We start from the raw sequence: 24992 nt of genomic DNA on the forward strand, positions 1-24992 counted from the left end.
TGCTGCCACTTTTTTTTTTTCTGTCTTATAGAGGCTCCCTCTCCCTCCGTCCCTCTCCCTCTCCTTCCTCCCCTCAGCCTACAGAAATGAACAGGATGGTGATCCATCCTGTTCTCTGCCTCTCATAGGCATCAACCTATGAGAGAATGGCGATCCCCGGCCAATCAGAGGCCAGGGATCGACGATCTTGTACAGAGAGACCGCAGCGCTGTACGGATGTAAACAAAGGGGATTTCTTTCCCCTTTTGTTAACTAAATAGCCTGTTAGCCGCGATTGGCGATTAGCAGGCTGATCATGGAGCGGAACTCCATGAACCGTCAGGGAACGATCATGCATGCGCGCGGCCATTCCCTGGGAAACCACAGCTCCAGCACTTGACACCAATTGGCGTTAGGCGGTCCTGGGGCTGCCGCCGCGGTCACGCTCATTGGCGTGATGCAGTCGTTGTGTAGTTCAATATAAAAGAAAACCATGGGATACTTAAAGTCATTTAAAAATATTATTTAAAAATTAATTTTTTATCTCATCAGTTTAATTTCACCTCGGGTTCACTTTAAAAGCACTTGTAAAAGTTAGTAAAAAAAAAAAAAAAAAAAAAAAAGTCTAATTAAAAATAAGTGACACATGATAGTGATTATCATTGTAGAGTAGAAATTTCAGTAAATATCCAAATTTCTGATCAAGAGGAAAAGGGAAATGACACTGGTCAAATCAAAGCAAGGAACTGCCAAAACAACCAGCAGCTGGTAAAAGTTACATAGCTGCCAGTTGAAAAATAAACAGGTCTTGGCATCAATAGGCACAATGTCATTTTTACCTCCAATCAAAATAAAATTGCTTATTTAGTATCGTTTTTTTTTTCTCAACACCGCTGATAAGCAGTACCTCTCCTACCATGTAAATCTTTGGCGACTCAGAAATTGGAAGCTGCTCTAGAAACTAACTGCAAGCTGGCTAATGAAAACTGCGGTAAGGTAATTTGTCTGTCTGTACTCGGCAATATTACTGCAGCTATCGCCAAAGTCTTACAAATACTCAGAAGCAACACTTGTGAATGTTTTTTTCTTTATTATTGCATGGACAAGAAAAAAAAAATGGAAACAGGTTGACTTAACAGATTTGACTTGATTACTTTAATATCTCAGGTAGTTTTATGTACATTATTTCCAGTATGAAAACCAAAAAAAGAAAATAATTCAGTGACATATCAAAAAGAGGAAAAAAGGTGGTCATAAAATCACCCAGCCGAGGTTTTCATACATAAAATGTCACCTTCTACATATAGCACCAAAAAGTGGTCCCACACTTCATAATTTCAACCTGATTCAGATTCATACAGTCTTAATAAATATTTACCACAATTAATAAATGTAGTACTCCAAATGTTTCTTACATGATCTTAAAATACATACTTCATGTAAAGCATGGCTCAAGCACAGCTAAAAGGTTCAGGGATATAGCCAAAATAAATCTAATAATGCCTTTAAAATTATTCATTATACACACAAAAGTTTAAAAACCTCAATGGGAAAAAAATCCAATATGTACCTCATGGCAACCAATTATATATCAGCTTTCATCCTCCTATACTGTTAAACGCTGATAGTTTGCTAGAAGCTGCAACACTTCATAGTCCACCTGCAGGCACAATATGTATCTGCAGACCCTCTGTGAAAGAGCTTTTTTTTTGTATATGAATTCTTTCAGAAGCTGATAGCAAATCATTTTTATACCATTTTGTCAGCAGCAGCTTCCAAAAGCCATGTTATGATATGCAGACTTTCAGAGCTGCAAATTGCAATTTACTGAAAGAGTTCAGTCTGTGTCCCACCCCTTTGCCATTTGAATTGCAGGAAGACACACAACACCAAATAGAAACCACTCCCACACAGTCTACCATTTACCTTCAGCTAGATTTGTCTCTATAGAAGCCCTATTTAACAGCAAAGGTAACATATGGTCACTGCTTTCTTAGGTTTAGATTTGTACCAGTATCTACTGGATTTTCCACAGGAAAACATGAAGCACACATTCTAGGGGTGGTAAACAATACAGCTCACAGTAACCTACTGGAGGTCACTGGAACAGGAAGTGAGGAGCATCTCCCTAATGGGGACAAGTAATAATACAAACTTAATCTCAGTTCCAGCTCTCCCACAAACCCAAGGGAAAAACTTCTATAGAGTTCCATTTTATGCTGTGTCTACAGTGCAAACTGTGGCCTGGCCTTGCAAAGTCATTAACTAAATATGACCTGTGAATCAACATGGTGATAAAATGACACACTTATGTTTTATAAACATGGATAAATTCACACTGCATTCAGTTACATACAATAAAAAAATAAATAGTCCTGACGCTGGCCAAAAAAAAAAAAAAAAAAAGAAAGCGCAAACAAAACAACCCATATTTCAAGTACGTAAGAACTGTAAAAAAATTCTAAATTATAAAGCATGTAAGGCTTATTGATTTTTAAATTGCTGCCATTGGGATAGTTCCACTATTTTGTTATAGGAAAGACATCAGCATGTAGCTGATTGAAGTTGTAAACTACAGTACAACAGTCAGTAAAACCCTATCCCAGCTTACACTGGGCGTTTGCCTGATGGGCCTTATGCATAAACCTATGCATAACCTAGATTAAACGTCTCAAGCTCAGTCCAGCTTGAATAAAGAAATTACAGTTTACCATTATGCTCAATGTAGAAAGGAAAAATGTGTCCCAAGTCTTACAGCACCAGCATAACAAGATATCCATCCGAAATGGAACAGTAATATATGTTAAAATAAACACTTATGTGTAGAACAGCAGTCCCCAACCTACGTATTAGGACACAATGTTGTGCCAGCTGATGGTAGATGTTCACATATTTTCTGCTTGAAGAATGACTGAACTTATGCAAAGTTCATTTAGTCTAATGTCAACATAGGAAGCCTCCTCTAGCTCTCCCCATCAGACCACTGCCTGCTCTGATACAGCCCATACCTTCAGGGGAAGGAGGGAGGCAAAGGCAGGGGGACAGGAAGAGGAGGAGTCCTATCTTTGCAAGTATCATTATCCAGTATAGGAGAAGCTTGTGACACTTCCTAAAGAGAGAAATGGAAAGTATCAGAAGCAAAGGGGAGGGGGAGGGAGATGGGCATTCGGTTTTTGCTGCCCACATCTTGACATTAATATAACTGAACTTTAGAGTTCAGTTAGCCTTCAAGCTTGTACAATGAGATGGGTACTAACGCTAGTGGATAATGCTGTGCGTCACACACGTTTGATATTTCATCATGCTGTTACTACATGATAAAGGTTGGGAACCACTTGTGCAGAGCATGCAGTTAGTGAACAACTGCATCACAAAGCCTATATTAAATACAAAGCACCTGTACCCCCCAAAAAACAAACCTATTCTAGTTAATATTTTTTTTCCAAAAAAGTTAAAATTTCATTAGACATCCTACTTTAAAGTAACTGCCACTACTACTCCTTACATTGTAATAAAAATAAGAGGTAACATTTGAAACTAAAAAGGCTTCAGTTAGTCAACTGAGGTTCAGTTCCTTGTGACTGCAATAAAACTGCAGCCACACTTGCATAGCTTGGAATGCACAGCAAGTCTCATGCGCTGCTGCTTGCTGCTTGTTGCTCCTCACAATGGCCTAATGTAGATGCCTGGTCACCTTGGGGCTCCCCCTGGGGCTCAGATACTGGAGGCCTGTCCTGATCAGTCACTGCATTACAGGGTACTGCAAAATAACATAATGACACATGTATTACTAAAATGTACCACAAGGAATACAGTCAGATATATATTACTGTTCAAGTGACTTACAAGATCCACTTTCTCCATTAGCGGGCTGTTCACAGGCAGCTGTATCATAGCCTGGATCATACTTCTCCTCCTTTATAGCCTGCCTCTTTGCATCCTCTGCACAGGAGAGAAAAGATGCATGTAATCAAAACACAATCATCGCTAATTAGCCATGTTAGGTTGTTTAGGCTGGTATATTGCATGCAAGAACCTGGTTGAAAATGTACGGAAATCTATCAATGTTTATTCCACTAGATTCAATGGACAGGGAGACTACAGGCAATCCTCTACTTACAAAATACTCAAGTTACAGGCTAAGTTCACAGTGGGACGTTAAAGTTGCGCGTTAAAACAGCATTTAACGCAGAATAACTCACTGCAATGAAAAATCAATGCCCTGTTCACAGTGCACACGTTGCGTTGGTGAATAACGCTGCACGTTAAGTAAAAGTACTGCATGCAGTGCGTTATACACGTTATTAGCTGCGTTGGACTGTTTGCACATGCTCAGTAATGACTTGGAAGCATACTTTTCGATGCCTGTATTTTTTACTGTATTTGCTGTATGCGACGGTAACGCTGCGTTGCCACTTTTTGGGCGCGTTGCGTTGTAAGCTTGCGGTGCGACTTTAACGTGGCATCAAAACGCAACGTCCCACTGTGAATCTAGCCACAATGTTTCTGAGATACCAATAAAGTGGTTTCCATGTACAAAATACTGTCTACAATACTGTTTATTATTATTATAAATGTTTGTTGTTAAAGAAAACCTAAACCAATATGAACTCATTGAAGTAATTACCTTTGTAATTTGGAAACCATTTTTTAATCCTGTTCTGCCAGTTTTCGCCTCTCCTCAGCCTTTATAATTGGCTGTATGGCCGATGCTTACTTTCCTAACTGTCCCTCAATATGGCGCCGCAGCCGCTCTGCTTTCATTTTCAGAGCTGCTGACAGTACAGGAATTTCCTTTCCTCCGCTCGTGCACTGTTCAAATGTACACGAGCGTCTTGATGTCGGGCGCGCGGCCGACCTACCTTGCTATGCACAGCGTGCACATGTGCATAATTGAGGAGGCTGACAGAAGGATGCGTGTGGTGATGGCCACGCACGGTCAATGCTAAATGATCATGTGAGCGCGTGCGTGCAGGAAAAAAAGCCGGGCGTGTGCAATTTGAAAATAGAAAAGACCCATCGGCGCAAAGACCCAGGAAGCTCCTGCCGAAAATCAGTGACTGGCTCATCGACTGGCTAGTCGATGAGAAATGCAGAGGGGGGGGGGGGGGGGGGGGGGTGTAACACGGAGGGAGATACAGAGAACAGGGGCAAAAATAAAATTCAGACACTAAGTAAGTGCCTGCTTTACTTAGAAAAGAAATGTATTGAGATACATTTAGTGGAATACATTGGTTTAGGTTTCCTTTAAATGTTACAGGGCTGTATAAACTGTTAGAAGTCCTCTCTGCTCTAAAAGATGAGCAACAGCATAACCTTTAAACAAAAAAAAAAAAAACATTTGTTACAGCTGATGCAAATCCTAAAATAAAATCTGCAGTTTCTACTTCCCGATTCATGGAAGCAGACATACTGTTAACAGCCTGTGCTTTCAAATGGGCTTATCTACCATCTCTGCCTATGGCAGTCATGTGACACAGGGGAGAGCTCAGATTACAATTTGTGATTAGACAGGCTAAACCAGTAATGGCACTCCAGCTGTGACAAAACTACAAATCCCATCATGCCTCTGCCTCCCTGAGTTTTGCTTAGAGCTGTCAGAGTATTGCAATGCCTCATGGGACTTGTAGTTTCACCACAGCTGGCGTGCCAATGTTAGCCATCACTGGGCTAAATACTCTACATACAGGGTGCATTTCTCTAAGTTTTCCTTCTGTCCTGTGCAAGAGTTCAGGTCCACTTTAAAAGCACATTGAATACAATGAAAAAAAAACAAAAACATTTATACTAGATGTCCCAATCAGGGCTGTGTAGAGAGTAATTCGGGTGTACCTAGAGTCGGTAGTTTCATAAACTGAGGGGTTGGAGGATTTTTGTGCCCACTCTATAACCCTGCAAGGGCTATGGAGTCGGAACTATTTTGGGTGGTTTCACAATTTGTCGGAGTTGGAGGATTTTTGTACGCTCCCAGCCCGTCTCGCTCCCGTGGCTGGGAGAGTTCTGCAGAGGTAAAAACGCATGTAGGAGGCCGTCCACATGTCAGACAGTGTATTGTCTGCTTTTATGGTCCGCTGATGTCTGGCTGGAGCCCGGGGCAGATGCGTTACCATCATAGACTATATGGGATATGCATCTACTCTTCCGGGATTATCACGGACTGCACAGAAGTGCGGCCCGCTTACCGCAATGGATCCAATGGTTGCATTGCAGACTGACAAGTGTGAACAGCTCCTAAATATAATATAGGAGCCGTTCACTGTCAGTTTTGTGATCAGCGGAGACTGGACAAAAAAAAAAAAAGAAAAAAAAAAAAAGAATACTCAGTTCTCAGCTCAACTGGGAACACAGCCTAAGGGTCTACACAAGAGGAGAATAAAGAACAAAAATTACAACAAAATGCAACGGAGAAGCAACCCACCTTGAGCCAACTGCAAGTCGAATGAATATTGCACTTCTTGAACTTCCCTGTGCCCTTCTACGCCCTTTATGTGGTCTCTTAACTCTTTTAGCTTAATGTAATGATGTACCTTGTCCTGAGCACGAGGAAACTGTGCACACCTTGCACTAGATGAAGGCATTACATAGCAAACCTATTAAGAAAAACAAACAACGATTTTGTAATCAGATGTTCAAGAAATCCTCTAATAATGTCGTCATCATTTAGGTGTGCACCAGCCCTTACTGAGCAGCTGTCTTTGCCTGGAAAAATTAATAACTGAGTTGTGTTAGAAGGGAATCCAGAGCCATTTTTCACCAGGTTTACCTCTTAAAATAAATTTAAAGTTTGTTCAATTACAAATGTATTAAATGTAAGAATTCAAAGTGTGGCATGTGTTTATAGTTGTACCTGATGGTTTGATACGCAAACCTTGGAAGTACAAGAAAAGCCTTGTTTTGCAGCTCCATGAACAATTAGGGCTCGTTTCCACTGTAGCGGTGCGGAATCGCCTGGATTCCACTGCAGAAGAAATCGCATGCGGCTGCGTTTCCGCTTGCGGATTTACCCGCGATTTCGCATGCGATTTCGCATGGCAAGGAGCCAGGCGAATTTAACCATGTCACTGCCTGTGTAAAGCTCCATTGCTTTACATGCGAAATCGCATGCGAAATCACGGGGAAATCCGCATGACAAAGCCGCATGCGATTTCCCTATTGAATGCATTAGCGGCGATTCGCCCGCATTCCTGCCGCACGCGAAATCTGACGACCTTGTCGTGCAGATTTTTCCGGCACGCCGAAACGCACCCGCACAAGTGGAAACAATCCCATCCACTTGTATTGCCTATGCGAATCCGCATGCAGTGCCTGCATGCGGATTCGCTATAGTGGAAACGAGCCCTAAGTGGCCCCTATTTATCAGTGAAGCAGGAACCCATACTGCAATTTTCCAATTACCTTTTCAGCACCTGAGCGACTCCATTTATGAAGCTCCCAGTGTCATGGCCACAGAACAATAATGCCAAGGAGGTCAATACACTTGGGGGGGGCAGTCATCACCATACCCGGCGTCATTTCCGCCACGCACCCGATTGAGCCCTTATAGCAAGATTTTGCATCATTCCCGATTATTCCTTTCAACCGATTCCCAGCTGGAAATCGATCGAAAGATCATTTGGGTGGCCATGAATGCAAATGACAGTTACTGAGTACAGGGATTTTGCTTTAGCAATGTTAAAAGGTTTCTTAACAGAAAAGTCACACTCTCCTCTGATAAGAAAACATTACCAGGTAGAAAAGGGAACAGTACAGAAACTAAAATGTTCATATTATTCATACGTTTTGAACTAAAGAAATAAAACTAATTAGTGCTAAAAACAAAAATAAAATAAAGATGCTTGAAAACACAACCAATTTCATTAAAATAAGCTGTGACAATATGATTTCAAAACAGTACAGATGCAAAGCAGACACCAATCAGCTCACAGCCATCTAAATTTACATCCTGATATCCTGTTCAACTGACATCACAAAAGCCAACTTTGCTGGCTGCCTTCCAGCTCAGGAGCGTAGGGATGCTGTGTGTGACATGTCTGCAGTACTAAACATTACATGGGCAACTCTCCAATTCAAAGAAGGGGACCGTGGTTACACAGACGAATGATTTACCATAACATGGGCCAGATGATAGCTTAGGTGTAGACATAGGCTTACATTATGATAGGCTGCATATTATTCACAATAAGAAAATGTCACAATTATAATACAGTTTAAAAACCTTTGTTTTCCTTGCTTATTGTCCAAGTTAAAATACTGCCATAGTTAAAACACTGGTCTTCTGTGTTTTATGCTGCCTCCCTAAAGCCTTGTACACACACACTAGATGGCTCTTGACTGAGGAATTTAGCATGTGTACGACAGCCCCCAATCCCACCCAATGCGGTGGAGAGATCTCATACGAGCACTTGGCCAAGTCCGTTGTTCTCCCTCCTGTGATCTTCTCGGTCACCCTCCATAGCAACAGAATGTGTCACTAGCATGGAGACTAGCAACATTTCTGTACAGCATTAGGCCCTGAACTGTTGCCTAAGGGATGTAGTTCTGATCTCTGCGGGTATTCATACTCCTGCGTGTGTATACACCTAATGCCTGGTACACACCATGCAATTTCCCATCAGATTGATGGTCAAATTAATCATTTACAACAGCTCCGATCTGATTTCCGATTGTTTTTCGAAACAATTTTGTACAGAAGTGATCAGAAAAATGATCGGAAATCAGATTGGACCTTCCGGAAATTATCGATTTCACTGTCAATCTGATGGATAATTGCATGGTGTGTACCAGGCATTTAGCCTGATTCAGAATAAGTCCACCCCTCCTCCTCAAGGTGTGCAGCAACGATCAGGGTTGGTATTTACCCCCAGCAGGAAGGAACTGCACACTACTGTTTTTTGAGCTATTGCCACTGTATTCAGACCTGTCAGAAACCGCTGATGAAGCCACTCTGATGCTTCCTATACACACTAGAGAACGCTTCGCTGAAACAATGTGTGTGTGTGTGTGTGTGTGTGTGTGTGTGTGTGTGTGTGTGTGTGTGTGTGTGTGTGTGTGTGTGTGTGTGTGTGTGTGTGTGTGTGTGTGTGTGTGTGTGTGTGTGTGTGTGTGTGTGTGTGTGTGTGTGTACAGCATATCACAATCAGCCACAGCGGATAGGCAAACAAGGAATGAGTGTATTGTCTTCTACCGTACCCATGAGGCAGGGCGATACTAGTTGTCTCTCATCCCTACTCCATAAAGCAGTACATGCTGCTCCGCTATTCTGAAATGCATGTCTGCACAGTGCTTGTTCCCCTAAAGTTAACTCGTGGTGAAAATAAACGGATGAGATAAACAATTGTATTTATCCTCCTACCAAAAATGGCTTTTTTTGTTTGTTTTTTTTTGATATCACACGGTTTTATTTTATATTTAAACATTTACAAAGTAGATTAAATGTTTTATTGTCTTTGCTCAATTGCAGTCTACCAAGTGTTCCAGAGTTAAAATACATGAATTGTTGATGTTTTTTCTATCTCTCTCCTGCCCTCAGAAGTGATCTTCTGCAGGAAAACTTATAAAACTTATGGCTGTTATTTAGGTTTACTATATACAAAACAGAAGCTGTCACTTGCATGCCTGAACATTAACTCTTTAAGGTAGCAAAATAAATAGCCTGGTTATCAATAGGTTTTACACTGTACATACACGTTTATCTCATGTCACATGTTGCCTCTAGTACACTAACTGCCACCCAAATAACTGATCAATGATAAGGGTAACAATTCACTGTGTGGGTTGGGCTTAATTCCTGCAGCATTAGAATGAGGCCAGACTACATACTCAGCTTAGGGAATAATACAAGATTATGTAGCTGTGCTAAACAACGCTTGAGAGAGATATGCATGTTGCGTATGGCGCTTTGAGTCCGTCAGGAGAAAAGCGCAATATAAATGTTATTTGTCTTGTCTTTGTTATACTGTATGTATTGCTCCAGAGATTTAGGCAGCAGAAATTTAAAGGAAACCTGAAGTGAGAGGCCTATGAAGGCTGCCATATTCCTTTTCAACAATACCAGTTGCCTAGCAGTCCTGATGACCTTTCTGGTGCCATTAGTGTCTGAATCACACACCTGAAACAAGCATAAGGCTTGTCAAAAACAGAAATCAGAAACATTTGATCTGCTGGCTTGTTCATGGTAGATCGCTAAAAGTATTATAAGCAGAGGAGCAGCAGGACAGCTAGGCAATTTTCATTGTTTAAAAGGAAAGTAATATGGTAGCCTCCATATTCCTCACATTTCACTTGTACTTTAACTACTTGGGGGACTACACAACTGAGTTCTTAGGCGAGAAAGTATATACAGCTATTGCATATACCCGTCATCCTTATGCCATCCTGTAACCGACTGCATCCCTCCCCCCACCCTCCCCCCCCAGGTCGGGACATGTGAACCGGAAGATCACCCCATTCACGGGCTGTATGCTGTGAACACGCACAACGGGCTCAGGAGGCAGCTGGGAGCACAAGCACATTGTGTCAAGCCAGTGATACTGCGGATGCACAGTACTTATCTATTTGGCGGACTAGACATGCGCAGTACGTATTTATGGTGAACTGCGAATGCGCAAAGAGATCATCTTCTGGTTCACAGTTCCAGACCCGATAGGGGATCAGCCAAGTACAGGCCATATTGCAGCTAAAAAGATCAGCGCGGGAGGAAACAGGACGCAGTCAGTGTCAGGATGGCGTGAGGATGATAGGTATATGCAATATCTGTATATACTTTCTCACCTCAGAACATCTTTAAAGGGAACCTAAACTGAGAAGTATATGGATTTTTTCTTTTTAAAATAATACCAGTTGCCCAAATTTCCTGCTGATCCTGTGTCTCTAATACTTTTAGCCACAGCCCCTGAACAAGCATGCAGATCAGGTGCTCTGACTGAACTCTGACTGGATTAGCTGCATGCTTGTTGCAGGTGTGCGATTCAGCCACTACTACAGCCCCTGCAGGACAAGCGGAGGCCGTGGACAGGTAATGTATAACTTGCACTGGGGGACATTTAACATCGCCCCTGCTTATCAGCACTTCTCATTGTCTCAGCAAGAGCGGACTTGACATGGGAAGTGCAGCCAAACAAATCTTGTTTCCCAAATGTGAGTTTTATTATGTGTAGAAGTGTGAAGGTGCATTATTCGGCTTTGATGCCACAGAGCAAGCAGAAAGAGTATGAAGGAAAATGTTTTGGTAGAGAAGTTATTTTGACTTTCAACATAAAATACTAACTGTTTCTCCATCTGGGATCCTGTGTGGCTGGATTCCAAATTCAAACTTTTTAATCTTGACTCCAAATACTTCTTTACTAAAAATCTCATATATACCTGTGAGGAAAAGACAGCAATACTTCAGGTGTGCAACCACAAATAAAAACCATTAGACAGAAAAAGTAAAGACGACTAAGCTCAACTCACATTTTCCATTGAAAGCAGCTATACGTGGTTTATATTTTTGCAGCTTCTGTAAAAGTATTCTTCCACCCTCACGAAATTCTTTGCTGTACAATAAAATGTGAAAGAGTTATGAAGTTCTACTGTGCTGAACTGGAAAGTTTATATCAGATAATATTAACGGCCTAACAAAAGCAGCTATGAATAAACAGTGAAGAAAGACCTGCTTGTTGGCGTTTATAAATCTAGGACAGGCATCTGCATTTGTGACTAACATCAGTGCTTTACATGTGTTCCAAATGATGGGTAGCTGGAAATTCTCACCTGGATAGATCCTTGCTGCCTGGAGTGGTTCTCTCCACCATGTTGGTGAAGCCAATACCGTATTTTTCTGGAAGGGCGTGATCATCAAGGTGGTTGAGCTGCTGGTCACTGAGACCCGACAGGAAGAGACACTTCCCTGAAAAGAGAACCTAGCATTAGGATTTCACCAAATTAACAATTATTTACCCAAATCATCTTAAACTTAAGATGACTACAGACTTCATTAAGCTATGTACACAGGTTGATCAAACTCAGCTGAGGCAGTCAACTATTTTGGGTGAGTATATAGGATATGTACCAGTCCCATATCTTTAGTGTTGTCCAACTGACCACCGAGCACAAAGATCTTCTACTCTCCTTGCCCTCTGGAAGCTGCTCCACCATGTGTTATCCCTTCTTTCCCATCATAGCAACAAACACATTGCTAGCCTCTAGGCCAGAGGTGCCCATTAGGTAGATCGCAATCTACCGATAGATGGCGAAGGACTTCTTGGTAGATCCAGACCCCACTACATTTTCCATTCTGTATATACAAGTGTGCTCCTAAAATTGTACATAAGTAGATCATTTTGACTTGCTAATTTTTCAAAGTAGCTCACAAGCCAAAAAAGTGTGGGCCCCTCTGCTCTAGGCTAACGACATGTCGGTACAGAACTCTGCCTTAAACGGTCACCTGAGGCATCAACTCCTAATCCCTGAGGGGCAATAGTTCTTGTTAGTGTATATATACAGTGACACACGTGCCACGTTCTTTATGCGGAAGTCACGGAGGACAAGAAAGCAGAAGAGCAGCAGCCAGAGAGGCGAGACATTGCATGGGGGGGGGGGGGGGATCTGAAGGGGGTTGGTAGTCATTCAATGATGGAAGCGCAAGGCACTGTTTGCGGCCTCATGAGCCGATTCCCAAAAAATATGTTATGCTGAAATCAATGGAGAATCGGCCTGTGGTGTATGGGCAGCCAACAGATCTCTCTGATCAGATTGAATCAGAGAGATCTGTCTCTTGGTCAATCTACCCATACATCACCAGATTATAGTCACCTTTACAATGCTGCTGCTGGGTGTTTTCTGACACACTATGCTTGGTAGCAAATTATAGGCCAAGGGCCCACTTCCTACAGCAAAATGCAGAGCACACAGGAGGAACAAACAAAAATAATAAATAAATAAAATACTTGCTATGTAATTTCTGGCATATTTGTCACCCATTCAGTTATACAGAACAGTGCAGATATGTAATTGCACCAAAAAGGCAGCTTGTCATACATTGCTAGTTGCAGCGCATTGTGTTTCCCTGCCAAATCAAAGGCAGCAGGAAACTGTCTCAGATCAACAGTATGGGGCCCCTTTGCCCTCTTTAGCACCTTATGGGAGGGGTGAGTGAAGTACATATTGGTTTATGGGCCAGGGAGTAATTTACTTGGCTAAGAAACAAAACACACACACACAATCTTACAGAAATGGTTTCCAGGACCAGGGTAATGATGACCCTTGTAAGCTGCCATTAGGCCTGGGTTGATCCCAATCTGCAGAGGAGTAAAGGAAGAGAAACAGTCACCTAACCTGCACTGCACACAAGGCATAGCATGCTATAAACGCCAGAGGATTACTTACAATGACTATGTCCAAGTTAAAGGTAAGAATGTCAGGCAATGTTTTTGTCATGAGTTCTGCTTCAGACACACCATTAAATCGGTTCACTTTCCTCTTCACTTTAAATGTGTCTGTGATCTTCTCTTGCTTTCCTGCTGATTTGGGTGCCTTTTCACTCTTTGGAGGCTTCTTTGGTTTGGGCTCAGCGGGAGCTCTCCCCCTTTTCCTTTTACCCTTTGTAGTTGCTTCTGAAAAGCAAGACAGAAATATCACATACAAAAGTAAGCGCAAGAACATTTCACTTTCAATTACCAAATTGTATTAAGGAACTGGAGTATAATCTCCAGTTATATAGTAAAACTTTGGGTATAGTAAACTAATTGTCCAGGTCACAGCCAAGCATCATTTTAAAGGAGTCGTCAAGCAACTTCTGCTACCCAAAGTACTACTTACCCGGTGCTCCCTCCAGCTCTTGGCAGCCGTTATGTCCCTAGCCGAAACTCCGCTGGCCCTGTTCCCCGATGGTGCGCAGGACGACCTCCAGGTCATCATCTACTGCTCCAGCGCAAGCGCCGCCGTCAATCACCTCTATGTGGTCCAGAACGTACTGCGCAGGCGCCCAAGCTGCAAACTGAATTCCTTAAGGCACTTTATTAACCTGAGGAAGCCGGCAGAGATCCAAGAAACACGTTGTGTCTTTTTTAATTGTGCTTGAATAAACCTTACCTGATCTACACCATTATTTTTCTGCGTTGGTTCATCTGGAGAGGCAAGATACCTCATGTATTTACTTATGTCTTTATAAGGTATACTCTGAGAGATATTTATTTTTGGGTGCCTCCACCCTTCAAGCTATTGACAAGACAAGACAAATAACATTTATATCGCGCTTTTCTCCTGGCGGACTCAAAGCGCCAGAGCTGCAGCCACTAGGACAGGACTAGGCAGTAGCAGTGTTAGGGAGACTTGCCTAAGGTCCCCTACTGAATAGGTGCTGGCTTACTGAACAGGCAGAGCCGAAATTCAAACCCAGGTCTCCTGTGTCAGAGGCAGAGCTCTTAACCAGTACACCATCCAGCCACTGGCCACTATTGCATGATTATTGCATGCAAACCCCTGCATATTAAGCACTGCACATTTTTGATCTAGCTTAAAGAGAATCTGTATTGTTAAAATCACACGAAAGTAAACATACCAGCGCGTTAGGGGACATCTCCTATTCCCCTCTGTCACAATTTCACCGCTCCCCGACGCATTAAAAGTGATTAAAAACAGTTTTAAAACGTTTGTTTATAAACAAACAAACAAAATGGCCACCAAAACAGGAAGTAGGTTGATGTACAGTATGTCCACACATAGAAAATACATCCATACACAAGCAGGCTGTATACAGCCTTCCTTTTGAATCTCAAGAGATCATTTGTGTGTTTCTTTCCCTCTGCAGCTATCTTCCACTGAAGTGTCAGGCTGTTTCTTCCTGCAGAGTGCAGACAGCTCTGCCTGTATGTAATTCCTCAGTATGTGAAAGCCCAGCCAGCTCAGAGGAGGATTTATCCAGCTTGTAAAAGATAAGAGAGCAGAGAGAAGCTGCCCTAATTTAAATAACACACAGGCAGTGTGCATAGAGGGGCCAGGAGGGGGAGATGCATCTCAGAACCACAACACTTAAGAACTTGGCAGCCTTACAGACACAGGCCGACAAGTCTGACAGGAGAGAGATAAGTTGATTTATTACAGAGATAGTGATAGTAGAAAGTGCTGCAGTAAGCCAGAACACATTAGAATAGCTTTTGGAACTTGTAGGATGGAAGAAAACTGGATGAAATTTTTGTTACGGAGTCTCTTTAAGGTGGCCACCAACGATACAATTTGCCAAACGATCACTTACAAATAATTCTTCATATAAATGATCAGAACTTACTGTTTGGGACCACTAAATGTTCCAATATCTCCCAACCAATCGAAGTAGATTGATGGGATCAACTCAAAAATTGGATCAATTTCATTAATCAGATTGGTTAGGAGATTTTTCACTTAAAGGGAACCAGAGAGGATGCAATATACATACCTGGGGCTTCCTCCAGCCCCATACGCACGGATCGCTCCCACGCCGCAGTCCTCCTCTGCCTGGAACCGCCGCCACCGGGTCCCGTCATTGCCGCGAGTCGGCAAGTCGGCCGGCGGACGCGGCCAATTCTCTGCATCACCGGGTTCTCTCCCCATACTGATACGCATGTGGCCGCTAACTGCGCAGCCGCATGCGTACATGTATGGAGGGAGCCCCTGTGATGCGGACAATTGGCCGCGTCCGCCGGAAGTGACGGGCCCGGTACCGGCGGATCCAGGAAGCTGAGGACGGCGGCGTGGGAGCGATTCAGGCTTATGGGGCTGGAAGAAGCCCCAGGTATGTATAAAATCTTTTTCTTTTTCCACCCCCCGTTCCTCTCTGGTTCCCTTTAATGGTCACAAATGATTATTTCCGATTGTTCATATGAAGAATTATTCAAACTTTACATGAGATTTAATAATGATACTGAAAGGTCCATAAAATGTCTCTGCTATCTTCTATACATATATAGTTTACATTTGAATCCACATAGAGGATGAAATCCTCTACCCCTAAACATAGACATTAGGGAGGCAGTATTTTATACCAACCTTGTGGGGGCTCCATGGGAATTTCTGGGGCTTCTGTTGTCTGCATATTGATTGGCTCCTGTGCTGGCAGACCATTCATAGTGTGAAGCATCTGATGTGCGTTAGGTGGCATGCCAGAAAATGCCTGCAGCTCATGGGCTGGAACCCCAGTAAGGGTGTGCAAAGTCCTTTGCTCATTTTCTAGTTCCATATTTGTTGGAGCTGGCGCATTCATCATTTGGTGGTATTGGTAAGGATAAAATGCCTGAGCTTGCTGGAAGGCGTAATAACTGAAAAGAAAACAAGTAAATGCATGAAACAGAAGTACATGTTGGTATAAGTTTCAGCAACTAGTAGTAGAAGAAGAAAAAAACACTTGATAGAATGATTTTCATGAAATATTGGTGAAGGTGAATTTTGCAAACACTGGTAACTAAAGTCAGTGCATTCAGCTTTTTTTCATTGAAAGATGAGACAGACAGCAGGAGAAAAGAGGTCTTCAAAACCATCTAACAGTTTTTCTTTTTTAAAACTGGTTTCCTTCTTTAGAAACACAATCTAGGTGCTGTCAGTAGCTAGTGTGAACATAAAGGTCCCGATCCACTAGTGTATTTAATATTGTCATCAAACTGATGGACCAAACCCTACAAGCCAATCAGTAAGCTTCTGACTGAACGTTTAAGGCACAAGACTAGCAGGGATAGTTGTTACATCAATTCTAAATGAAATTTCTGCCAAGTAGTGATTAAGACTGAGTGTGAGGTGAGAAAAATTGCTACTCGACAATCAGCTGCCAAATAGAGAGTTACATTACTTGATAGAGCAGGCTTGTCGATCTTCCAACTCAATTTATCGTATCAGAAGAGAATGGATGCTGCAAAATGGCCGCTCCACTTAATTTCGACCTAAAGCGGTCTAAAGGATGCTGCAAAATGGCCGCTCCACTTCATTTCGACCTAAAGCGGTCAAAAGGATTAATAGGGAATACTGGAAAATCTCTGTCGCAAGAGCTCAAATGGTAACAGCGTTCGATATCGCAATGACCAGCGGACTCCCGGCCAGTGTCCTCCCAGTTATATATGCATGTAACCACCCTCAAAAAGTTGAAAACCTTGCGAATACTGGCCTACTCCAGTATGTTACCGTTAGTACCTGTACCATGTGGTGCAAGTGCTCGCTGTAATGCCAGACACAGGAAAACGCCAGGATTTGTGCCAGCGGAGCCAATGAGCCTTCTACATCCGGGGGAGGGGGGTGTATTAAGGCAATCTAGGGAAGTACTTGTGTTCTCAAGTACTTCCGATGAGGAGCGGATCCGTGCGGGGAATACACAGTATGGATGTGCCCGTCTTCACAAGTATTCTGGGACAGCAGTGGAATGAGGGGACTTAGCAAGGACCAGGAAGGCTCTATGGGATCCAGAGCCTCCCCACTCCATAGGCAAGTATCTGCATCTTTTTAGAACCGCTTCAGAATTGCTTTACCCAGCGTGCATTTTTCCACAGTAGCTCATTGATTGCAGGTGTGAAATATTATGCAGCAGGTTTTTCCCACATGGGAAAACCAAATGTAGATGTGAACGAGCCCATTCATTTACATTAGTTCTAAAATCAAAAGTGATTTTACATGCAGGAAAACACATGCAAAATCAGTCAAGTGTGAACCCAGGATAATGCCTTGTACACACCATGCATATTCCTGTCAGATAGACGGGTCGAATTGACAGGTCCGATCTGATTTTCAATTGTTTTTTTAAAGAGAACCCGAAGTGGGGTTCTGACAATGCAATCCACATACAGAGGCTGGGTCTGCCTATACTACCCAGCCTCTGTTGCTATTTCAATCCCCCCTAAGCCCCCCCTGCGCTCTGCTATCCCCTATAAATCACAGCCGCGCTGTCGACACACAGCGTGTCGCAGTGGGCTGTGTTTATCTCTGTACTGTCAGTCTGCCGCTCCCCCCGCCTCCTGCATAGCTCCGGTCCCCGCCCACGTCTTTTCCCTCCCAGCTGATTGGAGGGAAGGGACACGGGCGGGACCGGAGCTATGCAGGAGGCGGGGGGAGCATGCAGAGTGACAGTACAGATGTAAACATAGCCCGGTTGTGATTTATGGGGGGGGGGGGGGGGGGGACGCAGAGCGCAGGGGGAACTTGGGGGGGGGAGGGGAATCGAAATAGCCACAGAAGCTGGGCAGTATAGACAGACCCAGCCTCTGTACATGGATTGCATTGTCAGAACCCCACCTCGGGTTCTCTTTAAGCAATTTGTCCTGTCTGTCTGATGGGAAATTGCATGGTTTGTACACATTGCAAATCACCTCAATGCAGTTGCAAAGAAATTTTGAAGGAATGTGGATTTCTGCAGCATTCTTTAACCACTTGAGGACCACAGTGGTAAACCCCCCTAAAGACCAGGCTTTTTTTTCATAATTGGCCACTACAACCAAGTTGCAGTGCCGCACAACACAGCACACGAGTGATTTCTCCCCCCCCCCTTTTTTCCCAACCAACAGAGTTCTCTGTTGGTGGGGTCCGATGGCCCCCCCAGTTGTTGTTTTTTAATCAATATTTACGTTTTTTTTAAAGATTTTTTTACAATTTCTTTAATTTTTTTTTTATTTTACAATTTCTTTAATTTTTTGGGGGAAAATTCCTCCCTCCCTCCCAGCCGGCCAATCAGGCGATCGGCTGTCATAGGCTTCTGCCTATGAGAGCCGATCGCTCTTTTGTCCCCCAGGGGGACAGTCGTGTCACGCGGCTGTCCCCAGTGCTGCGCTGCTGCTGATTGGAGACTGAAGGGGTGGAGCTCCACCCCCCGAGACGGAGATGCGCGCACAGGATCCTTCAGTAGCCGGCTCCAGGACCTGACGCCAGTTAGCGTTAGGCGGTCCTGGGGCTGCCGCCGCGGACATTGGCGTGGAGCGGTGTTTGTGTAGTTAAGGGCTTGTTCACACTATGAGCATTTGTGTATTTTTTTTTTTAAGAGCTGGTGATTTTAGAAATTGCCCTAAAAGTGTTTGTTTAATGATTCCCTATGAGAGTGTTTACATACGAGTGGTTCACTTGCGATCCGCTTTCAAAAGCGCTGCCTGTACCATTTTCTGAGTGCTTTGGCTCAATGGGAGGTTTAGGGAAATCGCAAAGTGCTTGAAAAAGCGCTTTATATAGCGATTTCCCCAGCGATTCTATGAATAAATACATTGTATTTATTCATTCTGGGTTCAAGAGTGGAAAAAAAAAAAAAAAAAGAAGAATCGCTTATAAAACGCAGGGAAAGGCAAAAAAAAAAAATAAATATTGGTAATAAATCACTCAGCGCTTGCAATAGCAGTGTTCTCCCCAGGCTCTTTTAGCCGGGTGCTCCACCCGGCTAGTTTTGGTGAGCACCCGGCTGTCATCGGTTCACCTCCTCTGCTGTAAGCAGAGTTGTGCAGAAAAGCACCGGCCCTGCATTCTCTCATCTCGCCCCACCCGGCTGGAAAAAAATTCTGGGGAGAACACTGCAATAGCACTGGCAATTTATAATGTGAACATAGCCTAAAAGTGTAGTTGATCTGAATATGGTGCATCTCAAAAGCTGCAGTGGGATCATCACTCATAAAGTTCCACTGTACCAACATAATCTGCGCAAGTGCCCCTAAATAAACAGTGCGAATTACACAATTTAGGCTGATATTGAAATAACATCACAAAAGTAATGTATGGAACCCAGGAATGAGATGTTAGGAGAATGGAAGGAAATAAAGTTAGCAGCAGCAGCTACAGCAAGGCTGTATACAATAATGCTGTACAATGAACAGGATGGGCTTGATTCACAAAGCGGTGCTAACCTACTTAGCACGTCTAAAGTCTTTAGACGCGCTAACCAGGGTGCTAAGTAGGTTAGCACCGGATTTCTCAATCAGATCGTGCGCTAACTTTACGCGCGTACAGTTTTACGCGCGCAAAGTTTTACGCGCGCTAAGTCCCATAGGCTTTAATGGGCACTTCGCGCGGTGCGCCCTGTGCTCTGTGCAGTACGCGCGTAAAGTTTTACGCGCATAAAGTTTTGCACGCGTAAAGTTTTATGCGCGAAAAACTTGTTTAGACGTGCTAAGGGGGTTTTCACAGGCGTGCTAACAGTTAGCACCGCTTTGTGAATCAAGCCCGATGTTGGCAAAGATTAGATTTATAAACATGCAGCATGGTAATATCTCTGCAGGGGAGTGCAATTTTTGTAAGAGAACATGCTCTTTATAAGTTTACATATCCCTTTTTGGGGACCCTGTCCCTCTTTTAGGACTTTGTCCCCCTTTCTATGTAAATATATGTATTTCTCTACTAAAAATGTGTTTGACTCTATGCTTTATTCCCATTCTTTAAATTGATATATTACTAATTATAAAGTGTTAGTATGTAGAAAAATAAACCAGAGTAACCAAGCAGCTCAGGGTGACCCAAACTACTAGGAATGTATAGGGGGATAAAAGGGACCAAAAAGCCCTCCTACTAAAAAAGCAAAGCTTGGTGTAATTGCCTTCTTAAAACAGAAGGAAATTTGCAATAATTCAGTTATAAATGAACATTTGTGGTTACCCACAATGCACTACCACTAAATATGCAGGATAGAAAGAACCAGTGTGGTTTGAATTATAAAACAACATATTTTTCTTATGAAATCTTTATGGTATGCATGAATAGGGTTGCGATGGGGCGTGGCTTAAGTGTCCCTCTTTCTCATCTTAAAAAGTTGGGAGGTATGTATAAGCAAGGTTGGTAATATCACACACAAGCTGGAACAAGATACTTTTACGAGTACCAGCTAAGCTACTACTAATACACATTTGTGTTACATTTCAGATTTCAATTTCTGTTTTTAGACTCTACAGGAATAGCCTAAAGAAGGCCTATTGGTCGAAAGCTTACGTTAGCCAATAACTAAAACATCCTGAATGAAAAAACTTCCTAAAAAAAACCCAAACTACAGTGATCAAGTATGGCAGACACTGCAATGCCAGAGCTACAACCCGGGAGAGCAGGCAGGCAGCTCGGAACAAACAGATGAGCAGCAATGTGTTGCCACTGTATGATCACACTCTGTCATCAGTCCACTTTTCCTAATGGTAATAAGGCGTAAAGCTAAATGAATGAAATAGCTCCCTGTACTTCCCTCCATAATACACAAAGACCAGTGTTCTGCGCATGCGCACTGCTCCCTCCTTGTACCTACAGGCCCCTGCTGTACATCGCGGCCGCATACATCACTCGGTCCCATCATGGCTCACACACGTACCTGCCGGGGCCCTGAGCTTCCATGGTTGACCTGTATGCAAAGAGGAGCCGTAGTGCTTGGAGCTCTCCCAGCGACTCTTCCGTACACAGCACACAAGCACAGGGGTCTCAGCGATCCGTCCAAGAGGCTCCACTCCACGTCACCGCCTCTGTCAGCCAACCAGCACGTCCCTGAAAGCCACGTGACAACATGGGGCATTAACTATTCAGGCCCCACGTAACACCGAGGCCACTCTCTGGAGTGTGGGGGATGGAGGATGCGCTTCATTCCTGTGCATAATCTGGACGCTGGGCATGCACATGCAATATGCTGCTGTACGCCGTAGTCCTGCTCCATTGGCATCCGCGTTTAAATAAAGTATAAACTTATAGAGACAGATATAAGATTGTAGCGTTATCCAGACAGGGCTCTATAATTTAGGTTCTGTTTGCTGCCTGGAATAGTTGTCCCCAGGGTTGTCGCATGGTTATAGCAGCAGAGCGCATGGTGACTGGAGTCATCACACAGCTCTGATCGGCTTGTCAGTGTCACACACACACACAGGGCTACACGTGTGACTGACTTCAGTGCTGTACCTTTCAATGTGAAGTGTGTATTATATCCTCATGGACAGTTTGTATTTGTGTTCAGATTTCAGAGCAAAAGCAACAGAAAAGTGTCAGCCATACTTACAGTGGAAGTAGGAAGCAAGCAGCTGCTGTGAGTGTGATCAGCTGGAGCAGAGTCTGAGAGTACGCATGTGTACTGCTTGTGACAGGTCTGGTCAGGAAGGCTCGTGACGATTCACGAAATAAGTGACTTATTTCATAGGAGGTTACTTGCACTTCATTTCAACCCCCTCAGATGAATATAAAAAGCAATGTGACTGCTCTTTCAAAACATATGTAAATACACACTTGCAACCTAAGCTTCCTACACACCCTTGATAACTACTGCCTCTGCCAATAATATACTGTGTACAGAAGACCCTGATCTACACCTTGACCAGTGATAAGCCTGGCGGATTGATTCGGCTGAACGCTGGCCGAGAGCATTGTTCTCGCCCAGACCAGTGTGACAACTCTCCTGTCCCACACCATCGGCCCTGCGCCTCCCCACAAAGTAATAGAGAATGTTGTTGCTAGTCTCAAGGGGAACTTCAGCCTAAACAAACATACTGTTATTGAGTTACATTAGTTATGTTAATTAGAATAGATAGGTAATATAGCGGAAAATTGTATACTTACCTGTCGGTAATTTTCCTTTCCTGATGCATCCATGGCAGCACATTGGGTAGTGGCTCCGCCCCCCCTACCCCATAGGACCGGTCAGTATTTAAATAGAGATTAGAGCAGGTGCTCGCTGTCTTTTGTAACTATGATCCTCACCGAATAGCCGGGTGGGATCCATGTGCTGCCATGGATGCATCAGGAAAGGAAAATTACCGACAGGTAAGTATACAATTTTCCGCTTTCCTTATGCCTCCATGGCAGCACATTGGGATCTAACTATTTATAAATAAGGGAGGGAGGCTAAATATGCTGCATAACAAAAGAAAATTTATTCATGACAATATACAGAAGAGGAGATTACAGCTCTCCCAAATTCTACTGGAGTGTTTACAGAAACATCTACTTTGTAGTGACTAATAAACGTGTCTATAGTAGACCAATTTGCGGCCTGGCAGATTTTGGCTGCTGAAACATTAGAGTATGCCGCCCATGAGGATGAGATTCCCCTGGTCGAGTGCGCCCGTATAGTCTCTGGAGGTTGCAAACCGACAGCCCTATATGCTGCTTGAATGGTTTTGATTAACCAAGAGGCTATGGTTCTTGCCGATGCCGCATGACCCTTTCTGTACCCTGAGGGCACTATGAACAGATGGTCTGATGTTCTGAAAGGTTCGGTAGCTTCTAGATAAGCTTTTAGAGTCCTCGAGACGTCTAGGGTGTGTAGGATGGTACTAGAATCCTCATGAAATGCGGGTAAAGACCAATCTTGATTAATGTGGTATGATTTGACCACTTTGGGAAGGAAGGAATCTACTGGTTTCAGTTGTACCCTATCGTGGAAGAAGGTGAGATGAGGCTCTTTACATCCCAAGGAACTCAGTTCCGAAACCCTCCGGGCAGAGGTAATTGCCACTAAAAAGACGGATTTAAGGGTCAAGTTCCATAATGAGCAGGACTGCAATGGTTCGAAAGGAATCCCTGATAGAAAGTTCAATACTAAAGGAAGATCCCATTTTGCATAAGATTGCTTCCTTGGTGGTCTGATTTTTATTAAGGCCAACAAAAACTGCTTGATCAGGGGATGTAAGGCCCATTTGAAGTCCGATAAAGCCGAGATTGCAGAGATTTGCACTTTGATGGCATTGTAGCTGAGGCCTTTGTCTAATCCGGACTGGAGGAAGGCCAGCACATGCTGAGGTAGCGGCTGATGAGGATTGAAGGATGATGCTGTGGCGAATGATGTGAACTTTTCCCAAATTTTGTAGTACGTCCTGTTCGTGGACGGTTTTCTTGCTTGAAGGAGGGTGTGTATTACGTCCGCAGAACATCCTAGCTGTTCAAGCTTCTCCCTCTCAACAGCCATGCCGCTAAATTCAAACGACCTGGGTTCGGATGGAGTATTGGCCCCTGCGTCAGCAGGTCTCTCCTCAGAGGAAGCATCATTGGCTCTGCTACTGTCAGGGTTAGGAGTAGAGGATACCATGGACGTCTCGGCCATTTGGGTATCACTGATATGACGGATACAGATTCCTGTTGTATCCTCCTCAGCAGGGTGTAGATCATAGGCGTTGGGGGAAATGCATAGGCTTTCGAAAAGTTCCACGGGGCGGTTATTGCATCCACTGCTTCCGCTTGCCTGAATGGATACCTGGCCATGAATCTTTTGCATTTCGTGTTGTTGGATGTTGCCATGAGGTCTAATTCCGGCTGGCCCCAACAGCTGCAGATTAGGTTGAATGTTTCCTGATGTAGAGACCACTCGTTGTTGTCCAGCGAGTTTCGACTTAGGTAGTCCGCTTGTGTGTTTAAGGTTCCTGGAATGTAAACCGCTCTGAGGGATAAGAGGTTCTGTTCCGCCAGATGGAAAATCCGATTGGCTATTTCCAGAAGGCAATGGCTCCTTGTCCCTCCTTGTCTCTGAATATATGCCACTGCCGTCCTGTTGTCGATGCGAATGAGACAATTTTTGTTCACAATGTATTTCAGGAAATGAAGTAGTGCATGGTATACTGCTTGAAGCTCCAACGAGTTTGATGATTGTTCTGTTACATCCTCCTGCCAGGAACCCTGGGCTGCCAGCTGATGACATGTCGCACCCCATCCCTTCTTGCTGGCGTCCGTCGTTATGATCACTGGAGCATCTGGTGTCAACTGGACTTGGCGATAGATTTTGTGATCTAAGAGCCACCACGTAAGGCTGTCTGTCATTGACTTGTGAAGTACAATCCGCTGATTTAAGCTCACTCTGTCCCACTGGTCGAGGAATCCGACTTGAAAGTCCCGTATATGCCAGTGGGCCCAAGGTAGCATAAGTATGGTCGCCGAGAGGGTACCAAGAAGTCTGAGGCAGTGCCTGGCAGATGCCGTGGAGGAGGTTATGATGGTTGAGATCCTTTGTTGAATGACAGGGACTTTTTCCAGCGGAATCGATATTGCATTTCTGTTGGTCTGGAAACGTGCTCCGAGGAAGACAAGGTCTTGGGTTGGTGTTAACTGGCTTTTGTCTGGGTTGATTAGCCACCCGAACTGCCGTAGAGTGTCCAATAGAA

At 43.7% G+C, this 24992-nt stretch overlaps 1 protein-coding gene across 2 annotated transcripts; it reads right to left on the minus strand.

The window, feature by feature from the left end:
• Positions 1–1056: 1056 nt before the first annotated feature.
• TDG (thymine DNA glycosylase) lies at positions 1057–21958 on the minus strand. 2 transcript variants are annotated; one of them, XM_068276919.1, is made up of 10 exons: positions 21905–21958; positions 15982–16250; positions 13345–13571; positions 13187–13256; positions 11731–11866; positions 11431–11513; positions 11246–11340; positions 6398–6569; positions 3826–3921; positions 1057–3739 (listed from the first exon to the last, which is right to left on the minus strand). In XM_068276919.1, exons 2-10 carry the CDS (start codon positions 16196–16198, stop codon positions 3612–3614), a joined length of 1224 nt encoding a protein of 407 aa, XP_068133020.1. In that variant the 5' UTR covers positions 16199–16250; positions 21905–21958; the 3' UTR covers positions 1057–3611. The 2 variants fall into 2 exon arrangements, with proteins under 2 accessions (XP_068133020.1, XP_068133019.1); XM_068276918.1 differs by lacking the exon at positions 21905–21958 and adding an exon at positions 21233–21400.
• Between the last annotated feature and the right edge of the window lie 3034 nt (positions 21959–24992).

This window comes from Hyperolius riggenbachi, chromosome 3 (assembly GCF_040937935.1).
Source record: "Hyperolius riggenbachi isolate aHypRig1 chromosome 3, aHypRig1.pri, whole genome shotgun sequence".
NCBI classification, from domain to species: Eukaryota; Metazoa; Chordata; class Amphibia; order Anura; family Hyperoliidae; genus Hyperolius; species Hyperolius riggenbachi.

What these genes read in the sequence shown, in the direction of transcription:
- TDG (XM_068276918.1), bottom strand. Translation starts at nt 21,255, where the DNA reads ATGGAAGCTCAGGGCCCCGGCAG. An exon ending in GGATCCCAGATGGAGAAACA is followed by an intron (nt 6,570 to 11,245) that starts GTTAGTATTTTA and finishes TTTTCTTAATAG; the next exon opens with GTTTGCTATGTAATGCCTTC. An exon ending in CGACTTGCAGTTGGCTCAAG is followed by an intron (nt 3,922 to 6,397) that starts GTGGGTTGCTTC and finishes TCTCCTGTGCAG; the next exon opens with AGGATGCAAAGAGGCAGGCT.